This window comes from Rhinopithecus bieti, unplaced genomic scaffold, assembly GCF_001698545.2.
Source record: "Rhinopithecus bieti isolate Rb0 unplaced genomic scaffold, ASM169854v2 scaffold_28055, whole genome shotgun sequence".
Classification (NCBI taxonomy): Eukaryota; Metazoa; Chordata; class Mammalia; order Primates; family Cercopithecidae; genus Rhinopithecus; species Rhinopithecus bieti.
Genome location: NW_016812914.1, coordinates 1,876,977 through 1,893,897, shown reverse-complemented (window position 1 = coordinate 1,893,897; position 16,921 = coordinate 1,876,977). Strand labels below are relative to the sequence as shown.

The 16,921-nt window shown below is 61.2% G+C and overlaps 1 protein-coding gene across 1 annotated transcript in view; it reads right to left on the bottom strand.

The window, feature by feature from the left end:
• ZBTB7A (zinc finger and BTB domain containing 7A) overlaps window positions 1–16,889 on the bottom strand; it is a 19,883-nt gene extending 2,994 nt beyond the window's left edge. The window contains exons 1-3 of the mRNA XM_017847154.1: window positions 12,179–16,889; window positions 5,711–6,612; window positions 3–271 (exon numbers count right to left, since the gene is read on the bottom strand). Coding sequence (XP_017702643.1) covers window positions 3–271; window positions 5,711–6,612; window positions 12,179–12,241 — 1,234 coding nt within the window. The 5' untranslated portion in view covers window positions 12,242–16,889. The remainder of the gene's footprint in view (window positions 1–2; window positions 272–5,710; window positions 6,613–12,178) is intronic.
• Window positions 16,890–16,921: the final 32 nt, after the last annotated feature.

Below are 16,921 nucleotides of genomic sequence, written 5' to 3'. Positions count from 1 at the left end.
GCTGGGGTCGGGCCCCCCGCCCCGGACGCGGGGCTTGCGGCCGCGGCGCGAGGGGACGCCGTTGCAGCCGTCTTTCTTGAGGTGTCTGTGCAGGTGGTCGGAGCGGACGAAGGTCTTGCAGCAGCTGTCGCACTGGTAGGGGCGCAGGCCGGTGTGCACGCGCATGTGGTTCTTCAGGTCGTAGTTGTGGGCAAAGGCGGCGCCGCACTGCTGGCACAGGTAGGGCTTCTCGCCCGTGTGCTTCCGCATGTGCACCTTCAGCTTGTCCTGCCTGTGGACGGGGCACGGGGCGGGCACGGTCAGCGGGGCCGGGGACCCCCGATCCCCGCCCAGGGACCCACACGGACGCGGCAGGCCCCGGACCGCCCTGGCAGAACACGGACCGTGCACCGGAGGTTTCGGCGCCCCGATGGGGACGGTCCCTTGAAAAACAGAACGAATGGGGGCGACTTCGCATTCTGAACATCTGAAGAGGGGCTTGGACCCCACGTGCTGTGCGGCCTTGGGAAAATGCTAAGCCTCTCTGAACCCAGTTTCCTTTCCTTTTTTAACTTTTTAAGAGACAAGGTCTAGGCCAGGCATGGTGGCTCATGCCTGTAATCCCAGCACTTTGGGAGGCCGAGGAAGGCGGATCACTTGAGGCCAGGAGTTTGAGACCAGCCTGATCAACATGGTGAAACCCCGTCTCCACTAAAAAAAAAAAAAAAAAAAAAATTAGCCGGGCATGGTGGCAGGCGCCCGTAATCCCAGCTATTAGGAAAGCTGAGGCAGGAGGATCACTTGAACCTGGGAGGTAGAGGTTGCAGCAGTAAGAGCAAAACTCCGTCTCAAAAAACAAATTTGCCAGGCGTGGTGGTGCAGGCCTATAATCCCAGCTACTTGGGAGGTGGAGGCTGCAGTGAGCCAAGATCATGCCACTGCCTTCCAGCCTCGGTGACAGAACGAGACTGTCTCCAAAAAAAAAAAAAGAGAGAGAGAGACAGGGTCTGGCTTTGTCCCCCAGGCTGGAGGAGGGCAGTGGTGTGATCATGGTTCCCTGAAGACTCGAACTCCTGGGCTCAAACTATCTCATATATATATATATGTAAGTCTGAGAGATGGGGGTCGAGCTATGTTGCCCAGGCTAATCTCAAACTCCTGGGCTCAAGCGATCCTCTCGCCTCAGCCTCCCAAAGCTCTGGGATTACAGGTGTGAGCCACCGTGCCCGTCCTGAACCCCCTTCCCTACCACAGAAGGAGACAGCGGGCTTCTGCCACTCCATCCTGCCCCTACCCGAGGTAGGACGAAGCCAGCCAGTGCCTGGTGCCTTCATTCATGCCACAGACCTTTGCCGAGTGCCTGCTGAGGGCCAGGCCCTGTTCCAGGTGCTGAAAACACCGCGGGGAACGAGACAGGCAAACATCCCTGCTCTCTTGGGGCTGGCGGTGGCCGAGGTGTTTGGTGACAGATAGGGTGACCAACTGTTCTGGTTTTAGCACTACAAGTCCTGCATCCTGGGAAACCCCCCTCTGTCTGGGACAAAGTGGGGCAGTTGGTCACCCTAGTAACCGAGTCCCCACCCCATGGCACCCAGGACTGCACACTCTCCCCTCACTTCAGCGTCACTCCCCTATCTGGGCTCCACCCTGACATGCAAAGCGTAAGCTACCCGGGGCCTTTGCAGGTGCTATTCCCACTGTCTGGGGCACTTTCTTTTATCCTGCTGGATCTTCACAGTCAAATTTGGGCTCAAATGTCACCTCCTTCCCTAGCCCTGTCTCTATCCTCCTGCCATCATCATCTGACTCTTTTTTTTGAGACTGAGTCTCGCTCTATCTTCCAGGCTGGAGCGCAGTGGCGTGATCTCGGCTCACTGCAACCTCCGTGTCTCGGGTTCAAGCAATTCTCTTGCCTAGCCAGGATTACAGGCCCCTGCCACCACACCTGGCTCATTTTTGTATTTTTAGTAGAGATGGGGTTTCACCATGTTGGCCGGTCTGGTCTTGAACTTCTGACCTCAGGTGATCCACCCGCCTTGGCCTCCCAAAATGCTGGGATTACAGGCGTGTACCACCACACCTGGCTGATTTTTCTATTTTTAATAGAGACAGGGTTTTCACCATGTTGGCTGGGCTAGTCTTGAACTCCTGACCACAAGTGATCCGCCTGCCATGGCTTCTCAAAGTGCTGGGATTACAGGCATGAGCCCCCACACCTGGCTAGTCTCTCTTCCTTCTATTGATTTCCTTATTTCTCCTCTGTCTTCCTGACTGGACCATGAGCCCGGAGATAGCAGGGGTTGGCTGTGACTCGAGGGCCCCTCCCTACCCATCTCGCCCCACAGGGGCAGTGTGGACCCAGCTCAGCCTGGCGCCTTTAGCCTACAAAGGCAGTCACCATATCAGCCCTGGGGTGCCTGTGGCCTAGGTGGCTCCTGAACCCTTGGAATGTGGCCACTCTGAACTGATGTGTGCTGGAAGTGCCAAAGGCACCCCAGCTTTTGAAGACTTGATATGCAAAAGGTGATGTAAAATTGCTCACTGAGGATCCTGCATATTGACTACACATGGAAATGCATCTACTGGGTTAGGTAAAATGTTTCAAGTCACTTTTACCAACTCCCTTTGACTTTTTTTTGAACGGGGTTGTCAGAAAATGTAAAAATATGTAGGTGGCTTGCTGGCCAGGCATGGTGTCTCATGCCTATAACCCCAGCACTTTGGGAGGCTGAGGCAGGCAGATCATCTGAGGTCAGGAGTTCGAGACCAGCCTGGCCAACATGGTGAAACCCCGTCTCTACTAAAAATACAAAAAAAAAAAAAAATTAGCTGGGCGTGGTGGTGGGCACCTGTAATCCCAGCTACTTGGGAGGATGAGGCAAGAGAATCACTTGAACCTGGGAGGTGGAGGTTGCAGTGAGCTGAGATCGCGCCACTGCACTCCAGCCTGTGCGACAGAGCAAGACTCATCTCAAAAAAAAAAAAAGTAGGTGTCTTGCCTATTCCCATTGCGTGATGCCAATCCATAATAATAAAGTGTACTCTTTCCTGGGATCCAGAGGGCAGGAGGGAGCCCTGGGTCTTAAGAGCCCTGGCTAGAATCTGACCTGTTCCTTGCTGCTGCCTATTGCGCCCCACATCTGAGCTACTTTTGAAAAAAGCTACTTTCTTCCTTGTCACACTCAACAGACTGAGGACTTTTTTAGTGTGGGGACTGGCAAACTCCTATTCATCCCTCAAAGCCCTACCTTGAATGCCCCTCTATCTTTCCTAATTCCCAAAGACCTGGCTCCCCTCTGGGTTCCTCCAGCCCTAAGTCCCTTCCTCTGGGACCAGCTACAGAGCTGGTGTCCCTAACTTTAACCCCTCCTTGGCTCTGTTGCCCTGAGGGTCAAGGCCTGGCTCTGCAACCAGATCCCTACCTTATCTCTAGCCTTGCTGCCCCACTGAAACCAACAGAACATGGTAACTTGCTAACAGAACCCTGGCCTAACAGGTCTGTTACCAACCTCCAGGCCTCTGGTTTACTGATCACCTTCTGCAAAGCCCACGGAGAGGTCTCCAGGCTGCCCCGCCCAGATCTGGCACAGGGCCGGGGTCACAGAGGGGATGGCAGCCACTAGGTTTTTCTAGAACTGTGCAGACTCCCCAGATGAGCCTGGGAGGCCCAGAGAGAGGAAGGGACTTGCCTGGGGCTGCACAGCAGGCTAGAGGGCCACACAGAGGTGGGGTGGGGGCGGAGGTATCCCTAGTTTCATCACCCCGAGCCCCAGCCTGGGTAATTATAGCCCCAGCCACCACAGGCCCCACTTACTCAACGCCCTGCTGTGACTCAGAGGGGCCTCGGGCTCCCAGGCTTTTGGAGGGTGGGGGTGCTGGTGCCCTGGGGAGGGGGGATCCGGGCACGGGGTGGGGAAAAGAGGAAGCAGGTGGGTCTAAATTGGGGTGGGAGGAAGAGGCCTCAACAATTGTCCCTCTCTAAGCCTCAGTTTCCCTGACTGAGGGGATCAGCCCTGGGTCGGGTGGGATAGCCAGCAGTGCCCGAGTCAGAATGAAACCAGGTCTGTGGCCTGTGGCCTGTGGCCAGGGAGGCAGGGAGGGGGTCACCACCTTCGCTCAGCCCGGTCCCCTCTGCAGACCCCGGTTCTCTGCACCTCACCAAGCTGCTCTTCCTGAGCTCAGAAACGAACCCACAGTGAACCCTGCCTGGAGGAAGAGGAGTCACCCCAAGACCTCCAGTACCCCAACCTCACCAAGGAGGGGCAAGCCACCAGCTACACTGCCTGCCTCCCAAAGTGCCCTTTGCCCCCTGCCTGGCACTCCTGGGTGCCGGAGTCCAGGCCGCACCCTCCTCTCCTGGCCTGCTGGGGAGGGGGCCGAGGTGCTGGGGAGGGGTCAGTCCCAGTTCCTGTCCCCATGGGGTGCGGCTGGGAAGCTGGGACAATGGCCTCTTTCTTCAGCCTCGGTGGGCGTGGCTGGGGGAACCCCAGGGCGGGCGGGGGGCAGGGGGTGGTGCTGAGTCACCCGGCCTGGCCAGGTCCCTGCCTGTCAGCCCCCTGCCCCCACCGCTACAGCCGTGGGGATCTACGAGGCCTAGCCAGCCACCTCTGGACTCCTGAGACCACATCGCAAACTGCCCCGACCTGGCCTTGAACTCCTGCTGTTTAGGAACCAAGCCCTGTGGCTCCCACAGGGGCAAGGTGATCTTTCAAGCTGAGCTGGCCTCACTGGCTGTTCCCTCTGCCTGGAACGCCCTTTCCTACAGCTCCTTCGGGTTCCAGCAAGGCCTGTCCCCGGCGCCTAGAACAGGCCTGGCACCAGCAGATGCTTCATAAATGTTGGCCGATTGAAGCAAATTACCCAGGCTCAAGGGAAACTCAGAAACCGCTCAACAGCCTGGGCTCTCCCTCCCTAAGCCTGAGGTTCTGTCACCCTCTCCCAAAGCAGAAAAAGAAAAAAATCCAAAAGCGCAGAAGAGAAGAACCAGCCTTCCAGGGAGGAAGAGCGACTGTACCTTCCCGCCCACCTCCCACAGCTCAACCCTGTCCGGCACGCTTTGCATATGACGTGGCTGTCATTTTATGTCTGGCCTGCGCTGTCACCCACCGGGATGTCCACACACAAGGGCAGGGCCTGGTCTAGGTTGTTCTTAACAGGCACGTGGGTTAGGGAAGCGGTGGCTTTGGGCCCAAGAGGTGGGGTGTGTCTGTGTGCGTGCATGTGCATGTATGTCTGTGGGTGCATGTTTGCAATGTCTGCACATATGTGTATGTCTGTGCATGTACATGTCTGTGTGCATGTGTCTGCGTGCATGCTTCTATGTGCGAGTGGTGTGCATGTGTCTGTGTAGCATGTGTACGCATGTGCGTCTGTGCATGTGTGCGTGTGCACGTGTAGTGCATGTGTGCGTGTGCGTCTGTGCATGTGCAAGTGGCATGCATGTGCGTGTGCATGTGTATGTGCGTGTGTGTGGATGTGTACCTGGCATGCATGTGTCCGCGTGCGTGTCTGCGTGTGCACATGTCTGTGTGTATGTGCATATATGTATCTGCATGTCTGCGTGTCTTGTGTGCGTCTGTGTACGTGGCACGCGTGTCTGTGTGCGTGTGTGTGTCTGTGCGTCTGCGTGCATGTGTGCGTGCGGTGCAGGGAGAGAGGCGCGGAGGGGACTGCGAGTGGCCGATGCCGGGGCAGGGAGCAGGGCGGCGCCTCCCCGCGGCGGGCAGCTCACCTGGTGAAGCGGACCTTGCAGATGTTGCACTCGTAGGGCTTCTCGCCCGTGTGGGTGCGGATGTGCCGCGGCAGCTTGCCGGCGCCCTGGATGACCTTCTCGCAGATGGGGCACTTCTGGAAGGCCTTGGCTCGGATCTTCTTCTCCACCTTCTGCCACAGACCCGGGTTGCTGTCGCCCTCGTCCCCGTCCCCCGTCGGGGGTCGCTCGGCCGGGGGGCCCGGCCCATAGAAGTCTAAGCCGTTGCAATCGCCCGCGGCCACGGCGGCCACAGCGGCGGCCACGGCCTCCTTGGTGGCATCCAGGTCATCATCGGACGCCCCGAAGGCAGACCACGGGAAGCTGGCGGCGGCGGCGGCGGCTGCGGGGGGCAGGCTGTTCATGGGGTTGCTCTGGAAGAACTCGAGGTACTCCTTGGCGCGGAGGAGGTTGCGCTGATCAATTTGATCTACAAGGTCCAGCTGCCCGGCGTCGGCGCCCGCGTCGGCCGCCAGGATCTGCCGGTCCAGGAGGTCGGCGCACACGTGGCTCACGGCGGGGATCTCCAGCAGGCGGGCGGCGCTGAGGATGTCACCCACGTTGGCCGTGCTGACGGTGAGCGTGGCCGTGTAGGCGAAGTCCATGAGCGCGGTGAGCGCCTCGGCGCTGACGAAGTCGATCTCGTACACGTTCTGCTGGTCCACCACCGCGCCCGACGTGAACAGCTTCTTGAAGTACTGGCTGCAGGCGGCCAGCACCGAGCGGTGCGTGGGGAACTCGCGGCCCTCCACCAGGATCACCACGTCGCACAGCAGGCCCTGCGTCCGCTGCTCGTTCAGCCCACTCAGGATGTCGCTGCTGTGGTCGGGGAACGGGATCCCGATGGGGCCGTCCACGCCGCCGGCCATCTTCCGCGCCGAGACCTGCAGCAGTGGAGGAAGAGGGCGCTCGTGAGTAGGGGTGCGGGGGTTCCTGTGCCCACTGACGAGGGCCCGAGGCCCTTGAGAAGCAGCGCTCCACCCTGCTTCCCCACCCTCGGATTCCCACCTGCACGTAAAGTCGGTCAGATGTCACGCCTTTCCAGCCCAAGCTTCCCCAGCTGTGCACCAAAGCGATACGTGTCCTGCCTCCAGCCTCTTTTCTTTTTTGGTGTGTCTTTAGTAGAGAAGAGCTTTCATCATGTTGGCCAGGCTGGTCTCAAAACCCTGGCCTCGGCCTGGCGCGGTGGCTCACGCCTGTAATTCCAGCACTTTGGGAGGCCGAGGAGGGCGAATCATGAGGTCAGGAGATCAAGACCACCCTGGCTAACACAGTGAAACCCCGTCTCTACTAAAAAATACACAAAATTAGCCGGGTGTGGTGGCAGGCGCCTGTGGTCCCAGCTACTGGGAGGATGAGGCAGGAGAATGGCGTGAACCAGTGAGCCAAGATCGCACCACTGCACTCCAGCCTGGGCCACGAGCGAGACTCCCTCTCAAGAAAAACAAAACGCGGGGCGCGGTGGCTCACGCCTGTAATCCCAGCACTTTGGGAGGCCGAGACGGGTGGATCACGAGGTCAGGAGATCGAGACCATCCTGGCTAACACGGTGAAACCCCGTCTCTACTAAAAATACAAAAAATTAGCCGGGTGTGGTGGTGCGTGCCTGTAGTCCCAGCTACACGGAGGCTGAGGCAGGAGAATGGCGTGAACCCAGGAAGCAGAGCTTGCAGTGAGCCGAGATGGTGCCACTGCACTCCAGCCTGGGCGACAAAGCGAGACTCCGTCTCAAAATAAAAAAGAAAAACAAAACAAAACAAAACAAAACAAAAAACGCTCAAATATCCAACCGCCCCTGCCTCCCAAGGTGCTAAGATTACAGGCATGAGTCACTGCGCCCGGCCAAGACTCAGTTTTTCATCTGTGCATGAAGATAGCCAGATGTCCTGGCTCCCCAGCCTCAGTTTACCCAGCAGTTCCCAAGGGCAGTCAAATGTCCTATTCTCTAGCCTCAGTTTCCCCAGATGTGCATGAGAATGGTCAGATGTCCTGCCTCCCCCAGCCTGTCTCCCCCGCTGTGCACAAAAGCAATCAGATGTCCTGTCTCCAGCCTCAGTTTCCCCAGCTGTACAGGAAGGCAATCAGGTGTCCCACTCCCAGCCTGTTTCCCATCTGTACACAAAGGCGGCCAGATGTCCTGCCTCTAGCCTCAATTTCCCCAGCTGTGCATGAGGACAGTCAGGTGTCCTGCCCCCCACCAGCCTCAGTTTCCCCAGCTGTGCCCAAGAGCAGTCAGATGCCCTGTTCTGTCTCATCAGCGTGAGATTATACCGGCAAAACCCACACTGGGCGCTTAAGTGTCACAGGCACACTGGCACCACCCCTCCCAGGAAGACCCCCGGGAATGCCTGTTGAAAGGGGACTTTGAGGCCGGGCTCGGTGCTCACACCTGTAATTCCAGCATTTCTGGGAAGGTGAGGTGGGCAGATCACTTGAGGTCAGGAGTTCAAGACCAGCAAACAGCCTGGCCAACATGGTGAAACCCTGTCTCTAATAAAAATACAAAAATTAGGCTGGGTGCGGTGGCTCACACCTGTAATCCCAGCACTTTGGGAGGCCGATGCAGGCGGATCACCAGGTCAGGAGATCAAGACCATCCTGGCTAACATAGTGAAACCCCATCTCTACTAAAAATACAAAAATAGATGGGCATGGTGGCACACGCCTGTAATCCCAGCTACTCAGGAGGCTGAGGCGGGAGAATCGCTTGAACCCGGGAGATGGAGGGTGCAGTAAGCCAAGATTGTACCACTGCACTCCTGCCTGGGCCACACAGCGAGACTCCGTCTTAAAAAAAGAAAAAAAAAAAAATCAGCTAGGCGTGGTGGCGCGTGCCTGTAATGCCAGCTACTCGAGTAGGAGGCTGAGGCAGAAGAATCACTTGAACCTGGGAGGCAGAGGTTGCGGTGAGCCTGGATGGAGCCACTGCACTCCAGCCTGGACAACAGAGCAAGACTCCATCTCAAAAAAAATAAAAATAAATAAATAAATAAAAGGACTGGGCGCTGTGGCTCACACCTGTAATCCCAGCACTTTGTGAGGCCAAGGTGGGCGGATCACATAAGGTCAGGAGTTCAAGACCAGCCTGACCAACATGGGGAAACCTCGTCTCTACTAAAAATACTAAATTAGCCGGGCGTGGTGGCACATGCCTGCAGTCCCAGCTACTTGGGAGGCTGAGGCAGGAGAATCGCTTGAACCTGGGAGGCGGAGGTTGCGCGCCATTGTACTCCAGCCTGGACAACAAGAGTGAAACTCCTTCTTGGATAAATAAATAAATAAATAAGGAAAGGGCACTCCGAGGTGCCACAGGAGCACACAGTAGGTGCTACAGGAGCACACAGTATGTGCTCGAGAAAAGTGCCCTGATTTGAGCCATTTTCCTATTGGTCTGAGCATGGGCTTTGGCCGATACAGAGGGGAGGCCATGCAGTGACCTTTACAAAACACCTACTTTGGCCTGACGCCGTGGTTCACACTTGTGATCCTAGCACTTTGAGAGGCCAAGGCGGGTGGATCACAAGCTCAAGAGATCGAGACCATCCTGGGCAATATGGTGAAACCCCATCTCTAACAAAAAATTAGCTGGGCGTGGTGGCTCACGCCTATAGTCCCAACTACTTGGGAGGCTGAGGCAGGAAAATCACTTGAACCCGGGAGGTAGAGGCTGCAGTGAGCCACCTAGATTGCGCCACAGCACTCCAGTCTAGTGACAGAGCGAGACTCCGTCTCAAAAACAAAAAAACCCACAACAACAACAACAACAACACATAACACCTATTTCCCACCAGTTCCACCCAAACCCCACCAGCAACACCCACTCCATCGTGGGCTGAGGCCACTTGCCCGAAGCCCCCCACCATGAGGACACAGTTGCATCCGAACTCAAACCGGGAGTGGACCTAAGAGCCGACCCCTTGGCCTCCCCAACCCTGACTCCTGCCTCCTGGTGGGGCCTGGTTCTTTTCAGGGGGCTCTGAGTCAGCAGGAAGGGGTGTGGCAGCCCAGGCATAGGGACCCAGTGCCGAAACCCAGACGAGGTCAAGGCCATCGTGGGTGTGCCCCGTCCGGGCAGGGCCAGTGGCTCTGCAGGCTAAACCCCTTCCTGCCCCTCAGATCCCCCAGCACAGGGCTCAGCCCTAGCTGTAACAGAGACCAGGCTGTAGCCCCGGAAGAGCAGGGAGCTGGGGGAACCCCTATCCACCTCCTGCCTGCCCACAGGCCTGCCTGGCAGCCCCTCCTCAACTCTCAGCCGCCCCAGCTGAGCTGTTCAGTCTCAGGTAAGGCCTTGGCCCTCTCTGGGCCTCAGTCTCCCTATCTGTCAAATGGGCAGAGGTTTCGGGCAGCGCCGGGCCCTGGGGGGACTGTGTCTGTCCCACCCCTTTCTCCCCCTCCCTTTTTTCCGCCTTCCCCTCGGCTGTGACTCATCCACCCACTCAGAGCTTGTGCAACCCTCTGGCCCCTGTCCCCACCCCTCCGCCCTCTCCTGGGAGCCCCCGGCTGCCCCGAGTCACCCAGCACAGCTCACATTCCTCCAGGCCGGCCGGTGGCTCTCGGGCCAGAGCCTCTGGGCAAGGCCCCTGGGGAGAGGGCCTGAGCCGGGCCTTTCACAGCCTCCTCCAGGCCACCGGACCCTCCTGTCCCCCAGCCCGGCAGCCCAGGCAGGCTCTGACGCTGACGGGCTTGAGCCAGGCCCCACGAGGGAGGCACGGTGTCGGTCCAGCCGGACCCAAAGCCCAGGGCCCTCAGCGTGAGGCCTGAGCTGCCGGGCGACACAGAGGCCTTTGTGAGCTTACTCAGTGCCACCACGCTCCCCAGGCCCCTCCACCCGCCTTCCTTCCCTCCTTCCAGCCTCGGCCCAGGGCCCAGCTGCTCAGCGCCCCCGTCCACTCCGAGGCCTGTGGTGGGGCGGTGGGCTCAGATGTGGCTGCTGGGAGCAGGGAGGGCAGGAGGGGGGCGACCCCACCCAAGGCTCAGTCCTAGGAAGCCTCTGAGGAGCCCCCTTCGGTGGTGTCCACCCCCTGCCACCATCTGCCGTCTGGCCCCGGGCCGCGGGGAGCGCGTGAGCAGATGGAGCTCCGGATCAGACGGCCCCGGGCCCTCCTGCCCACCCCTGCATGGGGCAGACCTCTGACCCAGGCCACCAACGCCCCAAGATGGCCACCCCAGGTCTGCTGGGCCACTCTTCCCTTCAGGTGACCAAGGCCCCCGCTGTGGAGTGGCTGGGAGGTATCTTTTCCTGGGTCCTGGAGGATGGGCCCAAAATAATCCAGGTGGCTGAGCCACCTCCCGGAGACCCCACCAGTGTGAAGACTCCATCTCCAGGTTGGGTCCGGGGGTCCCAGTCTCTGCCCTCTCCAGCCTGGGACCCTGTCTTGGGCCCCTATTCCCCCCTATATATCACTGAGGCCCTCTCTCAAAGCAGTCAGGCCCCGGGTGATGTCAGCCAAGGAAAGCCCCCATGAGAGGACCATGGCCATGTTCTACAGATGAGAACGCCGGGGCCCAGAGAGGCCTGCAGCCTAAGGATGCCTGGCAGGGCTGACTCCCAGGGGCTGGGGGCCAGAAAATGATGGAGGGGCCGGCCCCCCACCCACTCAGGCCCTGCCCTTACCCTGGAAACTAAACTCACTCTGAGACAACTGACCCACACCCTCATTCAAGGAACACAAGCCACCTGCTGGCCACGCCCTGCGCCACTGCCCCCACCTGGGCCTCCTGGAGGCCTCCCCTAAGGAAAAGGCCAAAGACCTTCCCTCCGTGACGAGAAAGGGGGAGGCCGGGCCCAGGCAGAGCACCCTCAGGGGGGCTGCAAAGTCTTGGCAATAGAAAGTCCCCAAGTGCTGAAGCCCCACTGTGCGCCCGACACACGGTACACGCCTCCGGAGGTGGCGGTTTCATCCCCTCCTCTGGGAAGCCCCGGCCGCATGCCAGCCAGGTTCCCACCCCTGCCGGCCAGGGTCCCCTGGGCTCGGCCCACACCCACCCGGGGCCCCATCTTTCATCACAACTCCTCCCCCGCGCTGGCCTCCGTGGGATTTCCGGGGCTGCTCGGTGCTGACTCGGCGGCCGAGGGGCAGGCCCTGGCAGGCCCCTCCTGGGCTGGAGGTGGGGCGCCCTCCTCCCGCTGGGCCACTCCCAGGGAGGGCGGCGCACAGTAGGGGCGCAGCAAACTGCTGGATAAACCAGAGACAGCCCACGCCCGGGCCCGCCCAGCTGGCTGCAGGGCATACTCAGAACTAGGGGGCGGTGCAGCCTACCAGTCCCACCTCCCACCTAACCTAAGGGTCACTTGCTGTAGTGTCTGTCAAGAGCCACGACACCCAGGCCGCATTTTGGCCTCCTCTGTGCTCCCAAACTAACTGGGCACCTTCACTTCGTCTTCCCAGGTCCCTGAGAGGCTCAGAGAGGTGAGGTGGTCCAGTCGAGGTCACACAGCAGCCCTCTGACCTGGGCGGCTGCCACTCCCAGCTCTGCTGGGGATGTGCCGTGAGCGCGGAAGCTCCCTGACATGGCTCAGGGAGTAGCAGGTGTCGCCCAGGAAGGACCCCGGCATCCCGAGACGGGCATCCCAGCACAGGGAGCATCAGGAACTGAGGCCTGGAGGTGGGCGACAGGGGAAGGGGGACCGGCTGAGAGGAGGCTGCATCGCTAGTGCAGGGTGTGGGAGCCAGGGGCCTCCCCAAGGTCACATGACAAGGTGAGGGCTAGGCAGGTAACTGCCACCCGCCACCTTCCCCAAGGCCACTTCCTGGAGCAGGGGGCTGTCTAATGAGGGGCCCAGGGCCCCCACCCAACCCTCTGCCCAGGGAGAGCAGAGAACGAGGCCAAAGGGACCTCTCACCCCTCCTACGTGCTGCACAGAACAGCTCGGGTTCAAGCCTCAGCTCCCCCACCTCCACGCTGTGTGACCTTGGGCAAGATGCGAGACCTCTCTGAGCCTCTCTCCTGAGGGATGGGGGTCGTGACAGTGGAAAGGGGCCCCCCACTGTGGTCAGGGTCCCCGCTCACATCCATTCAGCAAACTTAGCCCAGGGACCTACTGCGCGCCAGAGCCAGTCCCCAAAACACATCGCCAGGCTGTTCACTGCCCCTCACGGATGGGAACTTTGCTCCTGAATGCTATTCCGGGAATTCAGTCCCCTCCTCACCTACCAAGGGAGTGAGTGGTGGGGTCTGAGGAGGAAGCTGGAAGGGGAAACCAGGCTCAGAGAGGGTGGGCGGCCAGCCCAAGGTCACATTGCAGGCCTGGTGTGCAGGTGCGGCTGCCAGGCCCGCACCCGGCAGCCCCTGCCCCCTCCCCGCCCAGAGGCCTGTGTTGCAAGGTTAGTCCCGACGGGTAACCCCGCCCTGACCTGGTGCCAAGCCCCGCCTGGCCCAGTCCTCGGCCTGGGTTTAATGGGACAGGAATGCAGTGTCCCGATCGGGGGGCACCAACGGCCTGGGGTGGCTGCCAGCTGCCAGCCCGCCCCCTGCCCGCCTGCCCTCGCCCGCAAGCCTCCCTCTGGGCCAGACATGGAGCAAACAGGCCCTCGGCCATTTTACGTGTCCATTTATTGCCCTAAATGGGGAGGGGCTTCCTGCCCGGGACTTAAAGGGCCAGAGGCAGGAAGGCGGCGGGGGCCCAGTGGGAAGTGTGACGGCGGGGATGGGGGCAGCGATGAGGAGGCCAGAGGGATCCTATCTGACGCCCAACTCATGGGTGGGACTGAGGCCCACCCTGTTCCCACACTCTGAGGTGTCATGGGCCAGGAAGCCCAGACTGCAGCCCGAGCCCAGGTTCTAAGAGAAAGCTTCACAACTTGACAGTGGAGGGGCTGAGCTTCCCGTCACTGGGGGCAAGCAAGGCCAGACTTTCAGAAGCCCATCCTTGTCCACCCTGCCATCAGCCCAGGCTGCACCTGCTTAGCCGAGATGCCTGTGAGAGGCCGGGGTGACCTCTCTCTCCCTCCCCTGAGGGAGGCCTGCTTGTCACCTGGAGATACCTGCCCCACCCCCACCCTCTCCTGAGCAGGTGGAAGGCTCAGCCTGGGAGGCCGGCAGCCTGCAGAATCCGGCCGGATCCTTCTCTCAGGCATCCTGATAGGTGGGATGGGCCTTGTTTTCCAGTCAAACCAGAAAGGCGTGGGTGGCGACACTTCCACTGAGTGGCCGTCCACAGCCTGCTGGGGGGACAGATGGAGGGGCCGGTCCTTTGGCCACGCTCCTCCCGAGCGCCGGATTCTCTGAGGGGCGCCTTCTGCGCTTTGGGGCTCTGGATTCGGTGCTGGGGGCCCAAGGGCCAGAGCCGCGCCTCCGAGTAGCTGGGGGAGGCTGGGCCTCGATAATCTCCCCAGAGACCCACGGTATGCGCCGGCACCCACAGCACTGGAAGGCAGGATCTGTGTCCGTGCCCCATTTTGCAGATGGGGAATGGGATCAGAGAGGGGGAGCAGCTTGGCCAGGGTCACACAGCAGAACTGGAATTTGAGGCCGTCCGTCTGGCTCCGGCCTGCCTGACTAGTCCTCCCACAGCTCCTTTCATCCCCTTTCCTGGCCCCCGGATACCAGCAGGAGATGAAATCCCCCTACCCTGGGGGCTGAGAGGAAGGACGGCTTATTCTCATACCCTCAGAGTCGCCTTGCAAGGGAGCCCGGGGCAGGGCTGGAGTCCAGCTGACATGGGCCGCACAGGGAGGGGCCTCTGCCCCTGCAGCTCTCACGACAGCTCCCCATGGGCCTGACATAGTGCATAGCAGTCGCTCAACAAACATTCCCAAGGACCCAGTAAGCGAACCCTCTAGGGCTGACGACCATCTCCCCACTGTACCAATGGGAAGACTGAGGCTGGCAGAGAGGGGGTGACTGCCCGGGGTAGGCCCAAGGGCTGGGCTGGGATTGGACCATGCTCACCCCCACCCAAGCTCGTTCCTCTGGTCCTTGTTGCCCAGGGCTACTGCAGGGCGGTTTATGGTCTGGCAGGTGACAGGTAAGGGGGCAGGTGTCTCACGCAGCTCTGACCCACACCCCACACTCAGGTCTCTGCCATGCCCTGAGCTGACCTGGGAGTTTCCGCCACAGAGGAGAAAAGACAACACGGGTGACTTTGCAGGCACCAGCTGGGGGACCCTCCTCAGTCCCATGCACACAGTGCACCCAGGCTGCAGGGGTCACGGGGCTCGTCCAATGTCGCAGAGCAAGTGTGCCGGCATTCCAACCCCAGGAGCCCTCCTTGGAGCATCTGGGCTGCGGAGGGCCGGCTCTGGTGAGGTGACCTCGGTCTCCTCTGGTCGTAAAACCCAGAGCCCTGCTCGGCAGGATTGGAGAGGGGCCTCGTACGCACGTGTGCCAGCAAGGGCCTGCCTGGTGATGCAGGGAGGCGAGAGGGCTGTGGCTCGTGCTGTGTGACCTTGGGAGCCATGCTGGCCCTCTCTGAGCCTCAATGTCATCTTCGGACACAGGGTTTAATAAGCCTGTGTCGGTGACGCTCCATTTGCAGGCAGGTGCCTGCAGTTGAGCCTCTACTGCCAACCTCTGGCCCTGCTCAAAGACAGGTGGGCAGGCGCCCCTCCGCCACCACACGGAGGGAGGAGACTTTGGACAGGCCCCGAGCTGGAAGGATGGTGCACAGGGGGTAGCTCTGACTCCACCTGGGTGACCTTGGGCCGCTCTCTGCTTCCCCTTACACCTCAGTCTCCCCTGCCCAGCACCAGCACCTGCTCCGAGGCTTGCTCTAACCTCCGGAGTTTCCAAGCTCACATGCGACCTCCCCTCCTGGCCTCAGTTTCCTCCTCCTATGGCAATGGGGATCTGCCACCAGGTGGACCCAGCTATAGGTCAGAGGGACTCAAGGGAAGAAAACAAACAAACAAACAAACAAACAAACCCAGCAGGGACTGTGATCACCCCAGGAACCTTCCCCACCAGGCCCCAGACTGTGCTCTGCCTCGGTCAGGCCTCAGTCTCCCGCACAGAGCAAAGGACCCATCCACCGCCTGCGGCCGCCCGCGGGCCTCTGCCGATGCGTGGCTGCCCGCCCGGGCCCGGGTGCTGACTGGCCGTCACGCAGCCAATCGGAACTGAATAATAAATACCCCCCGGACCGACCCACGGATTAAAATGTCACTGTCCCGGTTGGCTCTTCTTTCCTTCCTTAGACTTCGCTTTTACAGCGGCCGGCTCCTGCCCCCCCTTCTCCCCCAGGCTCTGTCTCCACAGCGATGGCTGGTGGTAAACAGAGGCCCCGGCCTCGCCGATAGGTGCTCTCGGGGCCCCGTGGGGGGTGGCCCTCGGGGACAAACGCCCCCGGCCTGAAGCCCTCAGGCTCCCGCAGCAGCAGGGCTGGGCCTAGGCCTGGCCTGGCCTGGGCCCCTGCCCCAGCCTGGCCTCCCCGGGACCTCTCCCAGACCAGCTTGCCAATAGGAAGTGATCGGCCGGTGGTGGGGAGGCACCCACAGTGTGGGAGCGGCACGCTCAGGGTTACGCCCTGGTCCAGTTCTGGGGTTGGGGTGGGGGGGCTGACACGGAATCCCGACGCCCTCTCCGGAGGCAGCTGGCAGGGAGGTGGGGGGGCCCAACGAGCTCGCCACCCATGGGTGAGCCAGGTGGGTACCGCGGGTGGCAGGGGCACCAGCACCTCTGTGACTTCCGCCGCCTGGCTAGGGGGGAGAGGAGTTGCTGCCTCCCCCCGCCTCGCCGCCAACTCCTGGCTGCATTCCGCCAATATTTAGTGGGCGCCGACTGGGTGCCCGGGCCCCGGTGGACAGCACCCTCCCGCCGCGGCCCACCGTGCGCCCCCGCCAGCCAGCCCGGGCAGCGCCTCCCAGAACCCGCAGAGGCCCGGGCCCTGGGGGGGCACCCGCTCCTGCGCTCGGCGCAGCCCCCGGCCAGGCTCCCAGGCCCGGGGGGACTGGGTCTCCCGCCCGGGAGGTAGGGAGCGGGAGGGAGGGGGCCGGATCCCACCAGCTCCCCCCTCCCCTGCCCGGGCTCAGGCTTCGCACGTGGTGGTGGCGTCAAGGGGAAGGAGGGGGGGTCTGGGCCAGAGGAGACGGGGTCACGCGCTTTGGGGGCGCGGACGGGGGGGACTGGGGTGCTCTCTCCGCCCCCTCCCACGGGTCGGAGCCGGACGGCCGTCCGGGCAGGGCGAGGGGCCAGGCCGGGCCCCCCACCCGGGGCTGAGTCAGGCCCGGGCGGGGGCAGGAAGCGGCCCCTCCC